At 45.9% G+C, this 26,110-nt stretch overlaps 1 protein-coding gene across 10 annotated transcripts in view; it reads right to left on the reverse strand.

The window, feature by feature from the left end:
• NCOA1 (nuclear receptor coactivator 1) overlaps positions 1–26,110 on the reverse strand; it is a 358,899-nt gene that overhangs the window by 42,281 nt on the left and 290,508 nt on the right. For all 10 annotated transcript variants that reach the window (XM_066626702.1, XM_066626700.1, XM_066626699.1 and 7 more), the window contains 4 exons: positions 15,504–15,598; positions 11,345–11,522; positions 2,791–2,970; positions 856–951 (listed from right to left, as the gene is read on the reverse strand). In XM_066626702.1, coding sequence (XP_066482799.1) covers positions 856–951; positions 2,791–2,970; positions 11,345–11,522; positions 15,504–15,598 — 549 coding nt within the window. The remainder of the gene's footprint in view (positions 1–855; positions 952–2,790; positions 2,971–11,344; positions 11,523–15,503; positions 15,599–26,110) is intronic.

A 26,110-nucleotide genomic window follows, 5' to 3' on the forward strand; every position in this document is an offset into this window, starting at 1 on the left:
TAGAACCTCTTGCAGTAAAAGAATTAAAACTAGACCAACGACAAAAGCAGCGTGATTTTTTTTACAATGGTGAACAGATTTTTAGTTATTTTTGTTGACTTATTCCGTTAGCCTTAGTGTTATATACCTTTATATTTGGAAAATTCAATAAGCAGTACGTTGTAAAAAAAGAACACTTTTCTGTGAAGTCTTTTGGGTTAGCTCTTTAGTCTTCATACACAACTGAAGGGCCTAAATCAGGGGTGTTAAACATAAGATCTGTGGGTTGAATGTGGCCCCTGGAAGCAATTTATCCAGCCCCAGTTATAATTGGGTTCTCTCATATCTTGAAATATGAACAAGATTTACACATTTTCTCTTCTGTCATTTGCAGCTAACTCTATAGGAAAACGAAGTGCTTATTTCTGGCCATCATCTACTTAATGATTTCACTTCCAGCCCTTAGTAGGCGCCATGAATGCCAACTTTAGCCATCTGTATGAAACAAGTTTGACAACCCTGGTCTAAATGCATATGCTCACACTAATCCTTGCCCCTCTCCCACCTCCCAAAATTGCATGCACTCTAGTGCAGGGAGCTGCCTTTGGTTTAGGTTTCTCTGTAAATGGCCATAAGTATGGTTAGCACTGAAAAGAAACAATGAACAAGCAATATGTGACCTTTGTCTTTTCATCTCCCTTTCTTTTTCTAGCTGTTTGTGGTATATGGTGCAACTGGGATGTGGCCATGTAAGTGCTCTTCCTTGCAAAAGGAATGAAGAAGTCATTTCTGCCCTGAGTAAGAAGTGGATGAATGCATTGGGAGTAAACACCAGTCAGTACTTCCCCAGCATCTTGTCACCCTTCTGAACAATACCTGTAGTATCCTGCTTGGTCATGAAAGATTCTGATGTGGTGGAGGGTGTGGATCGAGGTAACCTTCGTGCGATACATATCAGACAGGACTGCAAATCTGCCAGTAAGAGAAAAAAGCAGCAAGGTTAACATATGAAGCTGCCTTGCCCTATGTCAGCCTGTTGGTCCACATAGCTCAGTGCTATTTACAGTGGCCGGCAACAGCTCTCCAGGAATTCCAGCAGAAGCTTTCCAAGCCTAGAGTGCCTTTTATAACTAACTGGCAGGGTTGGCCCACCCATGAGGCCAAATGAAAGGCCTACTACTCTGCGTAGAAGGTTGCACTTGCCTGCCACCTCCACGCACTCATTCAGCTACTCTGCTCTGTCACCACCCCAGACCTCTCCTGCTCACTCTCCTACCCGAAAGAAAAACAGAGCATGTGAAAAGAGGACCAAGGTAGTAGTGTCCCAAACTCTTCCATCAGTGCTGTGGCTGCTGCAAGGGAGCAATTGTAGCAGTAGGACTAGATGTCCAGGGCTTCTAAAGTTCAGCCGGTTGCAAGCACAATCAATCAACTGGATCACGATGATCTTGTTGACTTTTTCCAAATGGTTAGGTGGGAAGGTTTTGGGTGAGGAAGAGGACTGTGGCAGGCAGCAGCAAGCACTGTTTCCTCTAAAGTGTGCACAGCACAGAGCTCAGCAACTTCCATAGCATGCATGCATTCATTTAAACCACAGTTCACAAAGAGTAGAGCACCCCTCCAAAGGAAATGAAGGTCTCTGCCAAAGGAAGCACAAACTCCTCTTGATCTCTTCTTTAATAAATAAGTCACTTTCTCTGCAATCAGCTCAAATGTGGAATACTAAATAATGCCTCCACCTGAGATTTGGAGCAAATGGCATTGTTCATGGGATATACTCAGCAAAAAAACTGGATCACATGCAGTATTTAAGGGGAGGGGGAGGCCTGAGAGAGGGATTTGAAGGAGGAGAAGCATATGGAATCATTGTGGTAGGATTTGAACAGAAGAATTTCCTGGTGGACTAGACTTTGCTGACTCCAGATTTAGGATAAAAGCTTGTTAATTTGTAGGAAACTCAAACAAGCATTCCCCCCCCCCCATTCAAGGAAGATCACTAGGGACACATCCAAGCCAACACCCTTCTACATTGCACTGAAAAACAGCATTATGGAGTTAAATCCTTCACAAGAAACTAGACTCCAAAAATGACTGAAAGCTTGCCTGGGGAAGGAGGATTGGGATTGGCATCATGTGCGTGTCTGTCTTTCATTTGGAAGAATGAATTCTAAGGCTATTTGGACCTGGCAGCACGGGAAAAGGCTGTAGTGAAAGCCAACAACTATCAGCTACAGGCAAAGTCTCTACTCATAAACCCCTCCATGATTTATTCCTTCCAGTCATGATCTCCTGTGTAAACTGCAATGGATTAATTCAGCTAATGTACTGGAACAAAGTGGCCACCACAGAGAAACGAGCACAAAATGTTGAGCTGGAAAATCTCTTTTGCATTATGGATCTGAGCCACAGCGCAGATATGTTTTGAGCCCTCCCCCCAATCCTGAATCTAGATCTCATGCGAATGGCACATATGAACGGCGCTCAGGCAGGCACCAGCCTACTCCGGTACAGTGGAACTCATGAGAGCTGCAGTGAGAAAAAGCGTTTTGTTAATCCACTGGAATAAGTACTGAGTCAGCTCTAACATGCAGGCCATCAGCTATCTCCTCAGCATGGGCCTCCACTCACAGCTATGTCAGTGCTGCAGCTCTGGAAGAATCATCTCAATACCCTTTGAAGAAAAGCCCCTCAAAACTGAACCCCAATCCCACTGGAGACAGAGTGCAGACACAAACCCCCCTCCCCCTCCCCAGCAATGCAATGCAGCGCAAGCAAGATTTCCCTTTCCAGACAAGCGATTCTTAGTCCTACCTTCACCTTCCTCCTTGATCAATTTTGGCTGGGACACTGTGAAGCACTGCATGACCTCATAGCGCTGGCGGGCCTCCTGGTTCTCTGCACCTGGCTCGTCTGGGGGACGGATCAGCATTCTGCAGTTGAAGGTATGGCTGTTGCGTCTTGTGGATTCTTGGGGCCAAGGAACGCCGTTTACTGCAAGGGCGAAAAGGGATAGCAAGGAATCTCTCTGAAAGGCTCTGAAGAAGTGAATCCAGGCAGCAGAATCTGGGACTTGGCAGAGAGACCAAGACTCATAATTACTTCCCAAACTCCTCACGATTACATGAACATATGAAGTCACCTTGCACAGGGTTGGACAATACCCAACTGCTGCCTGCACTGAGTTGCACTGGCTCTTCCAGTGTCACAGACAAAGCCTCTTCCCAGAGCTGTCACCAGAAACTCAGGGACTGAAGTGGGGACCTGGTGCATACACCATTGAGCTATGGTCCCTTCCCTGCATTTTCTTGGTCTTGTCTTTGCAGGGTGACCAGATACAATGGAGGACGGAGTGCCTATATCTTTAACCACTGCATAGAAGAGGGAATTTTAGCAGGTGCAGCTCAACATGGAAGGGTTTAAAAAGCTGCACCTGCCAAAATTCCCTCTTCTATACAGTGGTTAAAGGTATAGGCACTCTGTCCTCCATTTTATTTGGTCACCCTGTGTTTTAGTATTGTCTTTGTCTTGTATAGTCTGCCTGGGACAATAAAAGTCTAATTCAATTGACTGCATTGTCCAAAACACCAGATTTATGATAAAGTCTGTGGTCTTCAAATCTGTAACAGAAGCCAGAGGTTGTTTGTGTCATAACATGAGTGGGAAGGAACGACTGATTTCTGACAGGCCTGAACACTAGAGGTAAGAAGTGAGAAAATTGCATGCACAAAGCAGCCTGACATTACATCAGCTGTAAATCCTACATTGTTTTTACACCATCTAGGATTACTGAGAAAATGAATAGGAAAGAACTGAATGCACAACACACACACAAAAAATCACCTTACTAAAGTATATGATTATTATTTGGACTATCTGAACCCCAGAATAGATAACTGATAATTCAAATGTGCCTAACAGCCCAATCCTCTGCATGTCTACTCAGAAGTAAGTCCCACTGAGTTCAGTGGGGTTTGTATTGGCAACCTTCAGTCTCGAAAGACTATGGTATCGCGCTCTGAAAGGTGGTTCTGGCACAGCGTCTAGTGTGGCTGAAAAGGCCAATCCGGGAGTGACAATCCCTTCCACACCGGGAGCAAGTGCAGTCTGTCCCTGGTCTGTCTCCCTGGCTATGGGCCTTCCTTCTTTGCCTCTTAGCCTCAGACTGTTGGCAAAGTGTCTCTTCAAACTGGGAAAGGCCATGCTGCACAGCCTGCCTCCAAGCGGGCCGCTCAGAGGCCAGGGTTTCCCACTTGTTGAGGTCCATCCCTAAGGCCTTCAGATCCCTCTTGCAGATGTCCTTGTATCGCAGCTGTGGTCTGCCTGTAGGGCGCTTTCCTTGCACGAGTTCTCCATAGAGGAGATCCTTTGGGATCCGGCCATCATCCATTCTCACGACATGACCAAGCCAACGCAGGCGTCTCTGTTTCAGCAGTGAATACATGCTAGGGATTCCAGCACGTTCCAGGACTGTGTTGTTTGGAACTTTGTCCTGCCAGGTGATGCCGAGGATGCATCGGAGGCAGCGCATGTGGAAAGCGCTCAGTTTCCTCTCCTGTTGTGAGCGAAGAGTCCATGACTCGCTGCAGTACAGAAGTGTACTCAGGACGCAAGCTCTGTAGACCTGGATCTTGGTATGTTCCGTCAGCTTCTTGTTGGACCAGACTCTCTTTGTGAGTCTGGAAAACGTGGTAGCTGCTTTACCGATGCGCTTGTTTAGCTCGGTATCGAGAGAATGAGTGTCGGACGCCTCTTACGACAAGTACAGCCAAACTGAGGGCCTATTCTTAGCCCCCAGCCCCCAGGATTACAGGATAGTGGGGTTTACTCCCAGGAAAATATACACAGGATTACAGCCTAAATACGTGTTTTCCTTGGCAACCCTGTTCATAGGTTTAAGAATGCATGTTCAGGGCAAACAATTAAGGTTCTTTGCATCACTCTGTAAAAAAGCACAAGGGGTAAAAGTTGGTCCAGCTCTAACACTGAGGGTCCAATCCTATCCAGCTTTCCAGCACTGATGCAACCATGCCAGTGGGGTCCTGCAGTGGGGGAGGCAGTCCTGGAAGCCTCCTTAAGGTAAGGGAACATTTGTTCCCTAACTTCATGGCTGCATTGGCACTGGAAAGCTGGACAGCATTGGGACCTAAGAGAAACCTGGATTTTAAGATTCTCTATAAAGCACTGGCTGATTTGTTTTTTTTAATGCTGCAACAACATTTGACAAAGCATTAAAACACATCTATGCAGAAATGTGCAATGCAGTAAGCTAAAATCAGTTTAAGACCTGATTAAGTGAAATATTGATTTATACCTGCCTTGCATTGAATTAGCTTAAGTCGATTTCATATTGAAGGCAGCTAATTTGATATAAGCCATGCTTAAATCAATCAAAAGGTGGTGTATTCAGAGGGCTGGCATTGGCTTAACTGGGACTGATTTTGAAAGCAGCAGCATTCATTAAAGCGGCCATTGTGTGTACCTATTGCTGGGGAAGGACCATAGCTGAGTCATGAGCCACATAACTTTGCATGCAGAGCGCCAATCGCTGGTGTCTCTAGGTAGAACTGGAGAAGAATCCTTGACTGAGACTCTGGAGAGCTCCTGCCAGTTAGTGAAGGCAACAGTCCGATACAACAGATACACCAATGGTCTGACTCAGTATAAAGTAGCTTTCTATTGCTAGACTTGAGGGGGACTCAAAACAAAGAGCACAGATCCAGCAGGGAAAGTGCACCAGTAAGCATTCAGAAGCGCTCTCACCTACACAAGCTGCATGTCAGTACCACCAAGCAACATGAAACCCAGCCCTAGATGCACCACCACTCCTGTTAGTGTCTCCACACTATCACACTGATTACCTAGCAGCAAAACAAGTTGACACCACCACTTATTGACCACAAGTTGTTCCCTAACCACCACAAGTTGACAAGGAACACCACCACTTATTGTACACTGGCATAAAATCTTTTCCTGATACAAGAATACTCAGGGAAGTAAACATTTATCTGCATAAAATCCATAAGGGAAGTCAACTTTGGTTAGGATGAAAGATCACAATTGATCAAAAGTCACCTAATGGACTTCATGCCCAATTAGGGTTTCTTTAATGCAGGCCTTCCTAGTCCAAACAGAATGCTCCATTTACACCACAGCTATACCACATGGCCTTGTTTATTTAAGTATATACTATAAAGTGTGCGACTAGAGAGGAGCAAAGATTTCTTCAGGACATTCCTCATACAAGTATATCACTTATCTGACTGCTACAGAAACCCCTGCAGAGACTGGCTGTTGTCCAGAATATTAATGCCATAGACAGTGGTCACATTTGGAGGCTTCAACAAGAAGCTTCCCTTCACTTGTTGCTCTGGCACTCCTTGGGCCTCTGTTGCACAGGAATTCCTAGCCAGCTCAATATTTGCAGGCCTGGCCCATTTTCTGCCCTGGGGCCTTGCCTGATCTTTGTCCTCCTGTGACACTGTTGGTCCCAAGTGGTCCAGCCCATCTCATCTGTACACCATCCCTTTGGCTGAATTTCCAGCCTCTGGTGCTCTGCTTAATGATGTCTATGTATTTTTTGCATAACTTTCCCTGCGTTTCTTTCTGCCCACTGGGCATGGAATGCCTCACTGATTATAATCTGACAGAACTTAGCCCTCATACAATTTGGGGCACAATCCAAACCTGCCCTGGAGAAAGCAGGCCGGTGAGCCTGCTTCCCCTTACCCCGAACAAAGCCGCAACAGCCCCAATGGGACTACTCGGATCTGCACCACCTCAAGCAGTAGTGCAAATCCGAGCAGTCCGGGACTGCCTCAGGCTGCCCAAGAACAGTATTAGGATCCGGCATAACTGCCAGATCCTGGCCCCACCTCCCATGTCCCGCCCGCCCCAAGGAACACCTGCTGCCTGCCTTCCCACCCCAAAACACCTCCTCTCCATCCCCCACCCCCCCAAGACAACTGTGTTGGTCGACACAACCTACCTGGCTCTTGGGGCCTGCGTCGGCATGGGAAGGCTGGCACATGTCTGTGTGCTGGCCTACCCTCACTTAGGTTGTCGCGAAAGTGCTTTATGGCACTTTTGTGACAGCCTTGGGCTGGCGCAAGGGACATGCGCCAGCCCAGGGCCCAATTTGGATCAGGCCGCAAATCTGTATGTGTACTTGGATAAGCACTGGTATCTCTCTCTGTGTGGTACGTATATGTGCATGTTTATTTGTGACTGCATGGATGTGCATATGTGTATATACATAATAATAGGTGTGCACGAATATATTGTATGACTGAAGGGGACAACAGGGTCTAGAGAAATGAAGGAGATCTGCCATTCCTTCCTGTGCCCTCATCTACCCTGAAGGTATTTCTCTGGAGCTCTGTGAAGTAGGTGGAAAGTGAGAGCACAGGGAGGACTGGAAAGTTGTCTCCTTCCATCTAAGACTCAGGTATTCAATCTGTGTGTCCTGCCTGCCTAGGGAGGCGGGACTAGCCTCCAGGGGCATTGCCAGGTATCTAGGGGAGAGAGGCTGGGCTGCTCTGCTGCATGTGCTGCTTCCTGACTTGCTGCTTTTCTGCAGCTGTGAATGAGGTGGGTGGGGCAGCGTGAGGCGGCGGGAGGGCATGTGAAAAATGGTGGGGGGAGGTGGGAGAGAAGGCTGGCTGGCTGGGCGGGCAGCCAGGCAGGCAGAGGTGCCGCATCTCATCATGGAGCTCTCTCCATGTGCAACCTCGCCCCAAGGACTACATTTCGCAGTGTGCCCCTCACCCTGGGCATCCTGGGATTGGGAAGGAAGGAACCAGCCTGCTCCTAGTGGGAGGGGGGGTATGTCCAAATGCCCCAGCCTGCATCCCTTCGTCTTGCCTGGGGGGAACAGGGGTGGCATCTGCATGTTGGGTGTGTGAGCAGCCCCAAACTACTTTGGGGTGAGTTGTAATCTTGCTGGGTGTAGCTGAAATCCTTTCCACACTTTCCTGGGAATAAGCCCCATTGAATCAAATGGAACTTACTTCTAAGTAGACCCACATAGGCGTGGGGTCTGTGTCAGCTTAACTCAGGATCCTCACCTTTCTTTTTCCTCCCCCTTCAAAAAAGAAAAAAAGCCACACTTGATGGCTTTGTCTCCAAAAATTGATTAAAAATAAAAATCCCCATTCCTTTTCAGCCATCCCTTTTTCCTCCTGTCTCCTTTTGGGGAGGGGGGTGCTCTGTTGGCTGCTATTGTAAGACAAAAGGCACAATCCTAGCTAGTTCTACTCAGAAGTAAGTCCTATTGTGTTCAATGGGACTTACTCCCAAGAAAGTGGGGTTAGGATTCCAGCCAAACAGTCTCTGGGTCTCAGTTTGCATCAGTTTGCAATTAGCAGATACACACAAAACAAAGTCTTCCCCTCCTGTAAATTCAGCACTTCTGCCTTCCCTTTCCAAAACCCTCCAGGTGTGCTGCTAACAAACTCAAGGCACAATCCTAACCAGGTCTACTCAGAAGTAAGCCCTATTTTGTTCAATGGGGCTTATTCTCAGGTAAGTGTTAGGATTGCAGCTTCAGAGTGCTGGCAGCCTTGTTTCTAGTGTATAATTATAACACCTTCATCCCCATTTTGGGGGTAACTGAGGTGAGGTATTGTAATGGGGAGCTGTGGCCAGTGGAGATAAGAATCAGGGGAGGCGCGAGCCAGAAAAGTTCGAGAAACACTAATCTAAGACATTTGTTTTACATTAAGTGCTCAGTGTGTGGCTGATGCTTTTTCGCATCTCCAGAGAATGGTAATGTTTTCCTTTGTAGCAATAAGCAAGGTGCTGGGCAAACAGGAGGCAGCCATAACAGCCAGGAGAGTTTCCTGGGTCGGTGGTTCATCAGCTAAAAAGACTTAGTGAATAGGTCATAACTTTGATCAATGGAGCTGGGTTGAGCATGAAGAGCCTCATCATCAAGTTGATTAAGCATCACCAAGGTTGAGAAGCTATGGAGCTGACTTACCTTGAACAAAACATCAATCTGAAAGCAGAAACAATCTCCTGTATTGAAACTAGCCATGCACTCAGCACACCAGTGCAGTAAGGAACTGACTAAAGAGTGTGCTGTGATCACAGTTTTGTCTGCTGGTTAGGCCAGCACTCATTAAGTGCCTCATATCCATAGCCTACCACAACAGTCAAAAATAACTCTTCTACATCTGCTGAGTCTCTGATTGGATAGGCAACTGAAGTTTTCACTGGGAATTACACTATGATGTTCTTAAGTAAGCATATTATTCAAAAAATGAGTTTAAATGCAGATTAAGTGACATGATTTGGAACAACAGCGAGTGAGTTGTCGATAGGATTAAACTGGATCCAGTCTGTAAAACAGAGCTGCCTCCTAATCTCCCCAACAACTCCTGAGGCTGCACCTACTCAACTCCTGCACCTTCTGAGTAGTGTTAAACAAGTTATACCCTCAAAAAACCAAAAGGGACCAAACAACAAAAAATGCACTCTACGGATGTCCCAGCAATTTCATGAAAAGAAAAAAAGCAATCTGGGTTATCCCCAAAACTGAAAAGCCCCAGTTTCTTTAGTCTTTCTTCAAAATAATGATAACTTAGCTCCTTTGAACATTCTGGTTGCCTTTAAGGGATCACACTGTTTATTTCTGCAGCTGTGAAAACTACCGCAGACACTCACCTATAAGTCGATCCCACAGATAAGTTGAGGGCAGGTTCTGAGCCAACAATCATGGAGTTTTCTATGACCCTCAGATAAGTCAGGGGTTAAACTTAGGGGGGTATCTGACTATAGTTTTGTCTGATTTTACCCAAGGCCAGATCCTGAAAAATAACCCACCACTAATTGTTACCTAAGAACTGTAGTCTCTAATTTATTAAAAAACATAGTAAAAGATCATGAGATACATTTTTATTCTTTTTAAATTCTGCTCTTCTTCACCTTTTTGTAAGCACTATCAGAGTAAGTGCACTGTAAACAACATACCAGTAAAACAGTGGTTCCCAACCTGGTATTCATGTACTCCCAGGGACACTCAACAGGACCTTTAGGGGTACTGGAAAAAGAATGGAATAATGGTAGAAAAAGGCAGGTCATGCTCCAGAATGCCTTGCAAGACAGGAATGCCTTGCAAGGACCAGCAAGGCAGGAAGGGAGGTAGCTAGTTGGCTGTGAAAGCCCCACCAATAGCTAGTTTTGGTCATCCATTCATGTATGAACCAGTGATTGAAAACCAGCACAGTAAAAAAGCTGAAACATAATATGGAAAGTGATCAATCACCCAGAATTTCTCAGCTCACTTCTGGTGCAAAACAGTGCAAAGGCAGAGTCTTCTGTTTTTCAAACAGATAAAAAGAGAAAACACTGTGATAAATACATGAGTAGGCTTTCATATAAAGGAGATGAGGGCCTGTATTATTAATTACAAACATTCTGCTAATATGAAGGGTACAATTTATGGAAATGGGCTGCCAAGGGATATGCAAGTGAAAAGGGTTGGGACCACTGCAGGAGAACCAGGAATCAAATCCACCTTTAAGGTGTCTGGTGTGTTAAGCCAGAAGCTCTACATACAACATACAACCCATAACACATAACTGGGAGTGTGCAATTCAATTCACAGCAGAGAGATGCAGCTGCATATATTTGCAACTCTTTTTACTCAGAAGTAGACCCACTGCTTTCCATGGGTGTTATTCTTAAGTAAGGGTGCATTGAATTGTAGCCTGCTTCAGATGGAAAGGAGGATTCCCATCCTGGTGTTTCAAAAAACAGACCTGCTTTGCAAGCATTTGCAAAGCAGAACCAGGCTGCAGCAGAAGGAAGGAGAATAAAAGGTTAACCAATTGCTTCTAAGGAGCTGTACCTGCCTGCTGCTTGAGAAACTGCTTGAGAAACAAAACTTTTCAGAGTTGAAAGGCTTTGCCCTCTGATTGACGTGGAGATAAGGCAAAGTGATAATTTGAGCTTGATTACTTGGCAAAAATTTCACATACTATAGGCGAGTATCTATGGCAATCCTTCTAAGTGCACTTTATACTCTCTCTCTTTTTGAGTTTCTTCTCTTTCTGAGTCTGTGCCAGGGCAATTTTCCACTCAGGCATACGGTAAATTTGATAGCACTGGGGGTACTGTTTGCAAGAAGTCTGATGCATCAGATCACGAGAACTGCTTAGGATACCATGAAGAGTCAGAAATCTTGCCATCTCCTGACTAACTATTCCAAGTCATGCTTATATCTAGAACAATTATTACACTGTTACAACCTGCATTTCAGTTTACCCAATTTGCTATTTATTTGCTTTATTGATTCGACAGGATTGGAGACAATCAAGGTAATGTCAAGGTAATGTCAAGGTCAAGGTAACATCAAGCTGCTTACCAAGTGACTTGGGCAGTAAGTTCTTGACAAACTCAGCATGGTCTCCCACATGCAAGATGCTGTATACACTTGTGTTCATTAGCTCTTCCTGATTATAACCCAAGTAGCTGGTCACATTCTCAGACACAAAAACAATCCGTCCTTCGCGATTCACCACAAAGAAGAAGCCATCAAGCGCCTGCAGGGTCAAGAATACAAAGTGATGGTAAGACAACTGCAGTATAGTACAACCCAGAAGAGAGTCAGAGGCATAAATGGCTTACAATGATACCCAGATAGATTAGGTTAGTTTAGAATGAATGAATGGATAGATGATGACTGTGCGAGCACTCCTGTCCCAACTGCTATGTTTCTTCATAACACTGAGCATGCCCTGTATAGTGAGAAATATAATATGGCTGGAATTGGGGTACTAATAACCATGAGGTGCATGGGACAAGTGACAACCCCAAAGAGGGAGGCCAAGGGGAGGGGAGCCTCACTCATAATGTCTTCAGGTTCAGCAAGTATTATGGGGCTCTTCTATTTCAAACCCATTTTATTTTTTTAAATGACTGATCTACTCCTCAGACATTTCAAAGGAAAGCATTGGGGTGAGCTCATGATAGTTTATACCAGAGGCTGAAAAATCAAGTGGCACTTGATTATGCATGGGAAGGGTAAAGTGGATACAGAGATGCGCTTTACACTCTCATATAACACCAGAACCAGGGGACATCCACTAAAATTGAGTGTTGGGAGGGTTAGGACAGACAAAAGAAAATATTGCTTTACTTGGCGTGTGTTTGGTCTGTGGAACACCTTGACTCCTTGGATGTGGTGATGGCATCTGGCCTAGATGCCTTTAAAAGGGGACTGGACAAGTTTCTGGAGGAAAAATCCATTACAGGTTACAAGCCATGATGTGTATGTGCAACCTCCTGATTTTAGAAATGGGATACGTCAGAATGCCAATGCAAGGGAGGGCACCAGGATGCAGGTCTCTTGTTATCAGGTGTGCTCCCTGGGGCATTTGGTGGGCCGCTGTGAGATACAGGAAGTTGGACTAGATGGGCCTATGGCCTGATCCAGTGGGGCTGTTCTTATGTTCACTTCCTATAAGAATTAATATAAGGTGCCACTGGAGGGAGATGAAAGCAGAAACAAGTGGAAACCAAAGAGATGCTGGAATGGTTAGTAACCCTTGCCAAAACAAGCAGTTCAGGGATACATCAATGCTACTCAATATTAGAGAAGTTGATGGAGGCCTGTTCCCTTTCATCATTCAAGGTTACATATGCACAAGCACAACCAACCACATGTGTGCACTTGGCAACATTTCTTCCCCTCTCCCATAGAAGTAATTGTCTTGTTAAACAGGCAGACATGATCTTTTTGACATCACACTCTTACTTTTCACTGGAGTCGAGTTTTCCCCCATCCTGCTGGAAACAGGAAGCAATTTCAAGCCGAAACCAATCCCAAAACCCGCCATTGCCCCATGACCTCAATTTCCCTTAGTCACAGCTGTTGCCTGTTACTAAGCAACTGACTGCTTCTGCACCACACATTCCGCATGGAAACAACCAGTTTGCAGAACAGAGCCAAGTAAGTTCTTTGCGCATTAAAACTCCCCACCCCACTTAACTTTCTGCCTGCTTCAGCGCATCCTCCACCCCACTGTAAAAAGCAAGCACAGTGTGGGGTTTTTCAGGAAAGGAAAAGCAGCATGAATATGTTAGGAAGGAAACAAAGTGGGCTAAGGAAACGGAGTGAATCAGCAGCTAAGTAATGGTATTGGGTGTAAATCAATCTCAGTTCCATTAACTCAGCCAGCCTGATGCCTAGTCAGTACTGAATAATCCATTTCCGGAAATGAGGAACAGGGCTCCTACCTCTCTCCTGAGTATCCTAAACTGGAGAGCAATAAAAAGAAGAACAACAGAAAACACCATGCTGGTTTTCAAAAGAAGGCAGGTGAGCAGGGAACATGGACTGCAAGAAGTAACAACCTAATGAGCTGCAGGGCTTTTCCTGAAGGAGGCGTGGGGGAGACCTGCCATTTCCATCAGTCTCTCTGCTCCCTCAGGAAGGGAGGGGAGCAAGGCTACCTTTTAAAATGGTAGGTGCAGCATTCTTGAGCACAGGAGAAGGTGGGTGCATAACCTAGAGAGGGACGGGAGGTAAGACGACAGTTGGAAATGGGATGGGGTGTTCAAGCAGGCATGGAGAAGCAGGGGAGGTACTTATGCTATGTCACACAGCACCTGTTTTCAACAGAGGAATCCATCATGTAACTCATAGATGAGAGACTTAGAGACCAATCCTGGGCTCGATGCGCTGGCTCACTGCCAGCACGCACTGTCACAAATGTGCCATAAGGCACATTTGTGGGCCCTACTGCCAAGTGAGCCCCAGTGGTAGGCCAGTGCTAGCCTGCGCCAAGCTACCGCCAGGTGGGCACCCAACCTCCACCACTTGGAAGTTGCCCAGACCACCGAACAGTGCAGAGGTAAGCGGGGGGGGGGGGGGAGGTTGAGAGGAGGCATTCCGGGGAGGGGATAGGCAGGCAGAGGGCAGGGAGAGCGTGGAAAGGAAGCTCACTACCCAACACAGAGGCTCTTGATTCACCAATAACCTTTTGGTTGGCGGTGAATCAAGTAGCCACACTGCAGGGCTACTGCCTTTACCTGGGGGAAGGGGATGAAAGTCCCTTCTCCTGAGGAGCTGCTGGCGGCTGCCTGAAGTGCACAGGATGAACTGGCAGCCATTTTCAGCGCAGTCACATGCACCAGGCAGTTTAGGATTGGGCTGTGAAAGGGAATCTCTGTGTTGTGAAGTAGCTGTATACCTCTGAATATTAGTTGCTAGTGGCCAAATGGGAAGGCTGTTGCCTCTGGGTGGCTGCTATCAGAATGCTGGTCCAGAGAGAGCCTTGGTCTGATAGTGCACAGTTCTTCTGATATACCAATGTCGCAGACATCATCCAATAGCTGCACATAACACTAGCACATCCCCCCTCACAGCAAAATACCTGCAGATAGTTGGTAAAGGGAAGTTAATGTAAAGGCAGTGTCAGGAGTTGATCATGTTGGGCCCTAGTCAGGGGTTCAGGACACTCAGAAGGCTCATAGTCCAGTCCTGAGTCCTTATGCAGCTCAACTCAACTGTGAGTCCAAGAGGCAGTAGCAGTAATAAAAAAATATGAACTCAGAACTTCACAATGGCTACACTGGTCGCCACCATCCTTTTAAAAACAATATAACATGCTCATCCCATCTCTCCATGATTATGATGCATTGATGGGGTGATTGTATTGCATTGTTGGTTAAAAAAAAATAAAAAGGCAATGGCAGTAGCCAAAGCACTCAGGTGCTCTGCCACTCAGTTATCCAGAGAGGAGACAGGAAGAGCCTTTGCCCTAAGACAGGAGTGCCCAACCCGGCCCGGGGGCCACAGGGCCCTCAGGGGCTCCCAATCCGACTCACAGGGAGCCCCCAATCTCCAATGAGCCTCTGGTCCTCCAGAGACTTGCTGGAACCTGTGCTGTCCCGATGCAAGTACTCTCAGTGTGAGAATGATAGTATGACCTCTCACCTGAGCTGTGGGACGAGGGCTCCCTCCACTACTTGCTGTTTCACGTCTGTGATGCAGCAGTGGCTGTGAAGTAAAGGCTGGTCTTGCTTTGTGCATGGCCTTTTATAGGCCTTAAGCTACTGCAAGACCTTCATTCATTCATATAAGTTCCATCTCTAATATATTCATTTATGTAAATTTATTCAAATTTTAAATGTAAAATAATTCTCTTTTTCCTGGCCCCCAACAAATAATTCTCTTTTTCCCGGCCCCTAACACAGTATCAGAGAGATGATGTGGCCCTCCTGCCAAAATGTTTGGACACCCCTATCCTAGGATACAAGCATGACTGACTCATTTGATCTATTTACTAAAGAAATTTTTTTCTAACCTATTTTGTAAATGTTCCAAAGGATTGAAGTATTTGTCTTCTTTCTCCAGAAGTAGAATAATTCAGGATGTTACCTTTGGGGCTTCATGGTCTCTCTTGAGTGACTTGATTTCACTTTCCTGCTAATTTTAAAGGAACAATCCTTCCTGATATTGTGGTATTACAAAACAGAGAAGTGGAGTCTTCCAGGATAAATGGAGCTGCTGCACATACCTCCAGAAGAAGCGGTCCCAGAGATTCCTTTTCGATCACTCCTTGGCTGCTTGAGGAGATATCAGACTTCTGAACATCATCATCAGCTGTTTTTTCTGCAACATAGAAAAAAGGGCATTTTTTTTAACCATGCACTTTAAATTTTGAGTACATCTGAGTAGTTCTCAAAGACTCCCTACAGAAAACAGAACAAATATTTAAATCACTTGCCATTAAATTCAGGTACTAGAAACATGCCAGGGGGAAAAAAAAGAGTATTTATTCCAGGGTAACACCAAAGTGCTGAAGAGGAAAAAAAGGACAGGGCAGGACATCCATGTACAGCCAGAGATGGTCATCCTTTAGAAATGAAAACAGTAGATCCTTTGCAGTCCAAGATGGATGTGTCAGGTGTCACTCAAGTAGAAGAAAAGCATACCCTGATGCAGGGTTAGGAAGCAGAAAGTCAGTGGAAGCCAACGAGTCAGTCCAAGGATGGAGAGGTGCAGGGTCAGGCATGCCTTGGAACAATGGCTGGGTAAAAAGGAACTGGGCACTGGGAGTTCTGATGAGCAACACTCTTTACACTCTCACATAATACCAGGACCAGGGGACATCCACTAAAATTGAGTGTTGGGCGGGTTAGGACAGACAAAAGAAAATATTTCTTTACTCAGCGTGTGGTCGGTCTGTGGAACTCCTTGCCACAGGATGTGGTGCTGGCGTCTAGCCTAGACGCCTTTAAAAGGGGATTGGACAAGTTTCTGGAGGAAAAATCCATTATGGGGTACCAGCCATGATGCGTATGCGCAACCTCCTGATTTTAGAGATGGGTTATGTCAGAATGCCAGATGCAAGGGAGGGCACCAGGATGAGGTCTCTTGTTATCTGGTGTGCTCCCTGGGGCATTTGGTGGGCCACGGTGAGATACAGGAAGCTGGACTAGATGGGCCTATGGCCTGATCCAGTGGGGCTGTTCTTATGTTCTTAACATAAACCCAATAATACGTACTACATTTGGGTGGAAGAATTTGCACAGGTTCAATGTCTGGGTGATCACCGTAGTGGGAACTGGGCAAGAATCTAGCCCAGTTTGGCTTAATGGAACTTCTTGTTGTTGTTTTTTTGTTTTGTTTAGCACTTCTGGAGGAGCAGCAAAAGCAACAGAGAGTCTTAAGGCATCTCATAGTTTAATCCAATGGTTCTCAAACTTTTCAGCATCCACTTTTAAGAAAGACAATCTGTCAATGATGTCATGGCCAGAAGTGACATCATCAAGCAGGAAAATTTTTAATGTTTTCATACAACAAAATCAAATCAAAGAAATCAAGTAAATTAAAAGTTTACAATAAGTATAAGTTTAAAACTTTATTTAAAATAAAGAATCCTCCTAACCCTCCCAAGCAGTTGCTGATCTGTTAAAAAAAATTCCCCAAATATCCCAAAGGCTGCAATCCTATCCACACTTACCCAAAGGTAATCCCCATTGACTACCATTGTTAAAAGTACACACTTAATAATAGCCTGTTAGAAGTACAGATCTGTAATATTTCCCCAAATGCAGTGATACACCATGGTGGTATCAAGTCTAATATATTAAAAACAATACAAATGGGGATGCACCTGAAACTGGCTTGTGACATACCCACAGTATGAGAAACACTGGTCTAAGCAATTTAATGTAGCATAAGCTTTTGTAGACTACACCCTCCTTCTGCCCCATGTGGTTTTGCTCAATTGCATGAACTTCTTGCACAGAATGATAAGTGTGATAAGGTTGCTCTAATTCAGTGTGCCACGACACACTGGGGTGCTGCAAAAGATCCTCAGATGTGCTGTGGGAATTTGGAGCAGAATCATTTGTTAGTAGGGCCATTGGGGGATGAGAGCAACTCACTGGCAGCATAATGTGCCTTGCTAATTGATTAAAAAACGGATGGAATGCCTTGACAATTTCAGCACATTGACAGTGTGAGATGAAAAAGATTGAAAATCACTGTTCTAATTGTTGCACAATAGTGTGGGGCTGAAAGAGTACAGCCTCCTGCCTGCAGCACTGGGACAGACGGGGGCTTTTGGTGCCTTCCAGAACTATGATTCTGCATATAAAAACATAACCCACTGTCCTCAACTCTCATCTTTCATCTGCACTTTCTAGAGCAGTGATTTTCAACCCTTTTCATCTCACGGAACACTGAGAAGTTGCAAAAATTGTCAAGGCACATTAGTTTTTGACGATCAAGAAGGCACACCATACAGGCAAGGGCTCACATCCCCTAATATATGGCCCTCCCCCCAAATTCCCATAGCACACCTGCAGACCATTTGTATCACATCAGTGTGCTGCAGCACAGTGGTTGAAAATTGCTGTTCTAGAGCATTTTGCACATGCTGAAGGCAGTGGCGTAACTAGGTCATTTGACATCCGGGGTCCATAAATTTTTGTCAACCCATACGACACATTTTTATACCACCCTTCCTCTGAGCAGCTCAGGGTGGTGTACATGGTTCCTCCCCTTATTCTGTCCTCACAAAAACTTTGTGAGATAGGTGAGACTGAGAGATAGTAAGAGTCATGACATGAAATGAATAATAATAATGGCCAGAAAATAAATACAGTGAATATTTCCCCACAAGCAATGAATGAAATTCTGCATCAAATGGTATATAACATGATGGTATTATTCCTAAAAGCCATGATTTCCAGAATTTTGGTCACTAAGGTGTCATTCCCCCCCCCCCCAGGATGTCTCATTGGCCTATGAGTTAAGGCAGAGGTTCTCAAACTTTTAACACTGGGACCCACTTTTTAGGATAGTAATCTGTCCGGGACCCACCAGAAGTGATGTCATTGCTGAAAGTGACATCATCAAGCAAAATACAATAATTATGAATAATTAAATTAAAGGAAAACAAATAATTAAATAAGGGGAAGCCAGCCCTGTTTCCCAAGTGAATTTTCTCTGTAGCCTGCCTACAATAGCACCCCCGCTCCAAAATATCAGTGAGATTTTCAGCCCTCCCCAGTGCCCAGTTCAGTGTAAGTTCTTATATTTCAAGCATAGTACTTTCAGGACCCACCTGGCTTTACAAGTCTAAAAACAAATAAAATGGACCTCACCAGCTGAAGCCTGTTTTATTCTTCGGGGGGGGGGGGGGCTGCCTTCTGGAGCATTTGTTGAGCTCCACTTTCATCAGATTGGGACCATGCAGTCAGCCTTGCATTCCCCTTTGCCTGACCTGACCAGGAGCCAAGGCATGTTTGCTTACTCATGAGTAAATGCAACTGTGTGGCTTACTTTCACTTTCCATAGGACTCAATCCATTTGTCTGCTTGGAGAGAGGGACCTCCTTCTTGGGCGTTTTTTTTGGGGGGGCGGCTTTAATTGGATAGGAACCATTCTGGTGTCCTTGGATTCCTCTCAGCCTGCCCTTTCCGATGGACTAAGACAAGTTTGCCTACTCACAAGTAAACGCGCAATTTGGCTTGGTTTCACTTTCCATAGGGCTCCATGCATTTTTATTTTGTGTCCTTTTTTGGCCATAACTTTTGATTGAAAGGAGATATTTTACCCCGGAGTTTTCCATTGCATTCTGCTGGAAATTCCGCATCCAATGGTATATAGCATGATGGGTTTAGTCATAGCCTCTGCAATGTTAGCGATGTTGGGTCATCTGTGGTGTCTTCCTCCCCAGGGCTGGTACCTGGGGTGGATCGCCCCCCTGTCCTTTGCTAGCTACGCCACTGGATGAAGGACAGAGGTGCAACACACACTCAAAGACCAGGTACAATGCACAGTACAGAACAAAAAAGACTTCCCTCCCCCAAATCCAGCCCTAAGGCCCAGAACAGGGGTGCCTAAACCCCGGCCCAGGGGTCACTTGCGGCCCTTGAGGACTCCCAATCTGGTCCACAGGGAGCCCTCAGTCTCCAATGAGACTCTGGCCCTTCAGAGACTTGCTGGAGCCTGCACTGGCCCGGCACAACTGCTATTAGCATGAGGTCAACTATTCGATCTCTCGTGTGAGCTGTGGGACGAGGGCTCCCTCCACTGCTTGCTGTTTCACGTCTGTGATGCAGCAGCAGTGAAGGAAAGGCCAGCCTTGCTTTGTGCAAGGCCTTTTATAGGCCTTGAGCAAAACCTTCATTCAATCATATAAGTTCTATCTCCAATATAATCATTTATGTAAATTTATTCAAATTTGAAATGTAAATTAATTTTTTTCCCTGGCCCCCAACACAGAGAGATGATGTGGCCTTCCTGCCAAAAAGTTTGGACACCCCTGGCCCAGAATATCACTGCTTCAGAATGAAAACTGACTTTTTTCTCTGCTCCCATCCCAACTTCACATATTCACACACTTAGGAGTAATGCAATAGCTTTCTATCTAATCCTTTAATTGGGCTGTGGAATCCTCCTCCAATTTTAGCAAAACAGTAGTTCCAAGACCATTATTCCAAGGATTAGTTGGCAGAATGAGGCACCACTGCCTTCTCTATTATGCCTGAGAGCCCTTTCCATCCCTCAGCTTAGAAACATGGGGTTATTCATAGATGTTTCTAAGAGAAAGCAGAATTAAAATCAAGAACACCCCAAAGTGTCACAGCCAAACCCCAATATGGAGCCTCTGCTGTAGCTTCACACACACTATATGAACTTCCCAATTGTATGGTTGAAGTAATCATTTTTAAAAGCATACAGAACATTTCAGTACATTCTAGCACAGAATAGCAGAAACTCAAACCAGAGCTACTGGTGGCTCTGACAGAAACCTAAAGTAACCCCCAAACCTTCTGCCTGCCCACCCACCCACTGCCACCATGGTGCTCTCAATATTTTCCTTGCATCTTCCCTGGCTCCCACAGAAGTCTGCCCAGCCTTGTTTGGCGCACTGGTGGGATAGTGAGTGGAGTGGACAGGATTCCCTCCCTAATACATAGGTGCATGTGCTTAATACCTAATATAAGTACCTAATACACAGGTACTTCCCCTGGGGGCTGGGGATAAGAATAGGCCCTCAGTTTGGCTGTACTTGTCATAAGAGGCGACTAAACAGCCACCAGGTAGATGGGACTCGTTAGCCTGGGAAGGCACCTCATCTGAGAGAAGGAAAACCCTGATCCCAAACCTCCACTGCCTTGTGGCTACATCCAGTTATGGAAAAGGCTTCAGGAGACGACCTCGAGGCAAAATCTGGAGCCGGAGTCCCTAAGGCAGGTCATGGCTGAACACAGTCACGTTCTGGTGACTTCTGCAACGCCGCTGGAACCAACCGTACTGGCTTCTGCCTTTCCATTGGACCATTTCAGCGATGTGGAGAGGGGGGATTTGCTGCATAGGTAAGTCTATCCTCCATATCTACCTTACCCAGGCTTCGTGCACTGGAGAGGACATTGTTCCAGAACCACTATGCAGAGCGCGATACCATAGTCTTCTGAGACTGAAGGATGCCAACTGTGCACGTATATACAGTTACCTAATCAGACCAGACACTGATTCACCTAGCCCAACAGTGTCTATACTGACTTCCTATCACCTGTGAGGTGAACCTTTTAAGTGGAGACTGAACCTGAGGCCTTCCACATCTAAAGCACAGCAGGCTCCACCACTATGACCCCTCCCCTCCTATGGACCACCTGCGCCTACTGCTTTACGTAACTGAATGTTCTGGGCACTTATGACACCTAAAGATGGAGCTACATTTTTGGAAAAGTCACATAAGTCATAATTATTTTTTAAAAAATACCCTCATGTGGGGTTCAGGGGAGGTGAAGAAAAGATTGCAATCACATCCTAGATGACCTCCTGGATGATGTTTGTCCAGGCTCCTCTCTATTACTTTTTCATACGAAATGCCAGGCCCATTTTTCCTCATGGGGTTTTTGTGGCTGCAAAAAAGGTTTTTTAAAAGTCAACTTTTATTTATGTTGTCATTAGGTTTTTCTCTGCTGGGCTTGCTGCCTTTTTTTGGAAGTGGAGTTTTGTCATGATTTTTAGAATTATACATTTTTATTGCTATTCTGCTGTTTTGTAAGTCACCACAAACTGCAGTAGAGGTGGAACAAAAATATCTGAAATAAATAAATGAATAAGTTACAGCCAAATCAACAGGCAGGAGCTCTTGGTCAAACCCTAACACCCTGTAACGGCATATAGCAGGAACAGTTACCCTGGGGTCTATATGCAGAAGCAAGGCAAAGCAAGAAATGTAGAAGTCAGCCAGGGAAAGGGGCAGCAGGCACTAAGAGTGCAGCAAGTATTTCTAGCCAAGTACAGTGGCTTTGCAGAAGATGAGAGAATGGAGGTGCCCTGAAAGAGCAACAGCACCAAAACAGCGGATCCCAGAAGAACACCAGAGCCAGGAGCCTTTTTTGCTGGGGCTTCTTGAGAAAAGAAGTGAAAACCAAGAGCTTCTATACAAAGCTTCTTTGAAAAAGAAGCTTCATTCTGAATCAGCCAGAAGCGCAGTGTGCTGCCTTCACGGTTCTTTATGGAGAAATTTTTTTCAGATCATTACAAAGGAGAGGGAAAACTGCTTGCATGCTCATGCCCCCCCCATCCTGTCCCTTTTCAGGCTCTCTCTCTCTCTAGCAACAGAATTCAAAGTGCAGCCCTGGAAAATTCTTCCCTAAGAAAAAGGTTTGTATCCACACAGACAGCAAGAACCCCTTAGAAGCACAAACAACAAGAATCAGAGGAGATTTTGATTTGAAAGCAGGTGCTCCAACCTTCTGTCCTAAGCCTAAGCTAAAGGGGGTACAATGTATTAAGTTTTGCACAGTGCCTCACCACAGCATGCAAGTGGTCCCTCCCTTTCCTCTTTGCAGCCATTTCAGGTCACTACAGTAAAACGGAGGCATCCACCTCCACAGTACTCCACTCACCAGGAATGGCTCCAATGGCAACAGAGGGGCAGCTTGTACGATGTGTTGAGGTGCCCTGCAAAACTTAGTGCTGCTACACCCCCCCCCCCTTGAAGCTATGCTGCTGGTAGGCACAAGTGATCCCCTTGTGCTCTAGAAGAAATGCAGCTCTATAGCAGCTCCTCTCCCTAAACCCCATGCAAGACTTAGCAAGGCATCATTGAGACCCTAGCCCACAGTTAGTATTTCATGTCACATGAGCAGCCAAGGAGATAACAGATGATTATGAGCCTTTTCTTCCAATATCTATTACACCGAGGGTGATGAATCAAATGCTTAATAGTAGAAGGCTCTATTTGAAGCTCATCTTGCACTGTTTTGTAAATTAGCACAAGTTTAATAATCTTACTGTAGAAAAAAAAATCCTCTGGGCATTTTTTTCCTGCATCTTCCTCACTGAAATGAAGAGGAATGTTCTGTGTCCTTCATGCCTCGTTATGAAGCAACAACTTTTGAGTTTTAAGCAGAAATCACAGAGCAATCTCTGTGGCACCATCATGTTCCTGAAGAGCAAAAAATAGTCATTTCTGTAGAGGGGCCACTCAGAGACTGCACAAACATTCACATTGCATTAGCGCCTTATGAAGCTGAAAGGGCTGGTTGTCTGAACTGTGTTAGGAACTGAACTGTCTGTGCAGCACTGACAGAACATAAAATTAATGAGCAGTGACTGCCTGGGGATGTACTACATCTTAAGGAATGTGAAACTAATCACATTTTTTTTTCTTTTTTTGCAGTAATCCATTCAGAGATGGCTAGTTCCTCAATCCATTAAAAATTAAGGCTCCAAAGGCAGCTTTTCCAGTTGGGCCCCCAGATCACTTTTCTCATCTTGACAAGAATGTTTTAAAAAATCATATTCCACAGATGGCTACATCTGGAGACAGAGGCCGAGTTTGAACTTCACATTCAAACGCACCACATGACCACCATAAACAGGCTTCAGGCTTGCATGCTCCCTCGCATACTTCATTTTTTGGTTCTCCATGATACCTAAATTTTGCAAACAGTGACTGTGACAAGCCATAGTTTCCAAATCAGAACTGGAAGCCAGTTTTTAACCAGGTCTCCAATTCTGGCCTCTGAAAACTGTGAGCAACCTGCTTCAGCATCACTCTGTGTTTGTTTTCTAACTGTCCCAATTGCTACAATGCTTCTGGCTGGGAAGCTTTCAGAGTTCAGGATTATTATGGTTTTAATATAGCACCATCCACGTATACTATGTGGGGCTTTAAAAGGCATAAGAAAGCAAACCTCTGGCCCAAGAAGCTGATAGTCTAGATCAGGGGTGTCCAAACTTTTTGGCAGGAGGGCCACATCATCTCTCTGACACTGTGTCCGGGGCCGGGGGATTTACATTTCAAATTTGAATAAATTTACATAAATGAATATATTAGAGACAGAACATATGAATGAATGAATTTTACTGAGCTTTTTTGTAATACACATGAGATCCAGAAAAGGGGGGTTGTTAAAATAATTCCTGACAAATATAACACACCTCTTCCTAGGGAAAAGTACAGAACAAACTTAAGAGGAATCAGAGTGGGTTCCTTCCCCCCCCCCATGCAGGAGCATGTTTTTACTCTCATCCCCCCACCCCTTCCTGGCAACAAGCAGCAACAAAGGAACACAATTAGTCAGGGAGCTGGTGGACACCTGTCCCCTCAGGACAGGAGTTTATTTCTCCTCATTCACACAGGGAAGGGAGCTGCCTGTCTCTCTCTCTCTTTCAGTCCCTCCCCCAGCCTGCACCCAGCACCAAACAAACTTAGAAGCAGGCAGAGAGCTATGTGTATTTCCCCTTTCACAAACGGACCCCCCACCTTTCTCCCTCTCTGCCAGCAACCCCAACAAGCAAAAGCAGTAGGTTTCCTCCCCATTCAAACATCCCATGAGTTCTTCCCTGTAGCGCCTGCCTCCAACATGGAGCACTCACAGTCCAATTTGATCCACACTTTCCTGGGAGTGAACCCCACTGAGTCTGATGGGATTTACTGCTGAGTAGACATGCTGTCCAGTGGCATTCAAACATCCCACAATTTCTCCCTTGCAGTGCCAGCCCCCCAGCACAGGCAAGCAGCACAAATAGACTCAATTTCCCCTCCCTCCTCAGTGCCTGGCTCCCCAAGCCAAACTCAAGAAGAACAAACAGGCCCAGGACTTCTCAACCCCCCCCCCATCCGATGCCTGCACTCAGCTGCAGCCTCCCCAACTGGATGGGAGGGTTGCGGGTGGGCGGGGCTTCTGCTCTCCTGTGAGTGCTTAGCCTTTTCCTCGCCTCGCTGTGAAGAGCAGGTGTGTCAGGGCAGTGAGGGCTCCGGTGGGTCTCCAGCAGGCTGAGTGCCCAATGGAGATCGGGGGCTTCCTGTGGGCTGGATTGGGGACCTCTGCGGGCCACAAGTGGTCCAGGGGCAGGGGTTTGGACAGCCCTGGTCTAGATAATGAGACAAGGAAGACTACAGGAAGGGAATGGGGGTGGGGAAAAGCAGGTAAGTATATTGGAATGTTTAAGGTTACAGTAAGCTTTGCAAACAGTGAAAATGTAGGCTAACAGCCCAATCCTGAGCTCTTGTGGTGTACAGTTTCGGTGGCACCAAAAAAGGCTGCCGCTGCATCCTACATGCCTCGGGCTACTGCAGGTGGCACCTTGGGAGAAGGGGACTTTCATCCCCTGCTCCTGGGTAAGGGAAGTAGCCCCACAATGGGGCTACTCAATGAGGTAAAAGCGTCCTTGTATGGCACCGAGCCCCACACAAACGCTCTGGATCTGGTGGAGTAGAGCTCCACCAGACCCACCTCCTCCCTGCCTGCTCTCCGCCCTCCACCTGTCTCCCCCTCCCGGAAAACCTCCCACTGGCCCCTGCTTTCCTCACTGTGGCTCAGTGGCCTGTGTGACTGCCGAACGGTGGAGGCTGGGCACTCACCCGGCCCTAGTCCAGTGCCAGCCAGCGCTGGGTTAGCAAGGACACTGGTCCAACATTAGTCCTCGCCAATGTGCCTTACGGCACGTTTGTGACAGTGCGTGCCAGCAGTAAGCTGGTGCATCAAGCTCAGGATTGGGCTCTAAGGCATTATACCAAAAACTTTCCAGGTTTTGAGAAGGAATGAAAGAAGAGAAGGTGTTAGACTGAAATTGCCTTGGTATTAGCACTCCTGGCCTGCTGTAGTGCGCATGTGCGAGCACACACATGCAATACCTGCTCAGTCTATACGTGTGCAAATAGAGAGACTGCCCTAAAATTTACCTCTGTCCCTCTCTCAGAATTTCCAGTTGAGATGATGAGCACAGGACAGGAGTGCTTAGATCAAGAGGCAGTTGCTGCAGCAGAGTCCCTGACCTGTGGTTTCCTTATTAACCACTACTTTTCAACAATCTTTCTAGGAACAGTTTATACCACTTCCTCTCAGGATCAAGGCTTGCTGAAGGCCAGATAGGGATGTTTCAGGCACAAGACACTGCCTCCATCCAACCTGGCCCCAGCAGCCTTCTGAATTCCAGGGGACATGGCATTTAGAAGCCCATGTGCTGTTCACCTAAATTTTATTTCAAAGCTCAATCATGTCAGTGGGTCAAATAATCCATTATTGCTTTCACTCCTGATAAGAAACCAATGGGAAATCTTACATGTAATTCATCATTTCCACTAAGAAGCTCTGCTCAGCAGTACAAATGGTTTCCACAGGTTAACCAACAGCATTT

This window comes from Tiliqua scincoides, chromosome 1 (assembly GCF_035046505.1).
Source record: "Tiliqua scincoides isolate rTilSci1 chromosome 1, rTilSci1.hap2, whole genome shotgun sequence".
In the NCBI taxonomy this organism is placed as follows: domain Eukaryota; kingdom Metazoa; phylum Chordata; class Lepidosauria; order Squamata; family Scincidae; genus Tiliqua; species Tiliqua scincoides.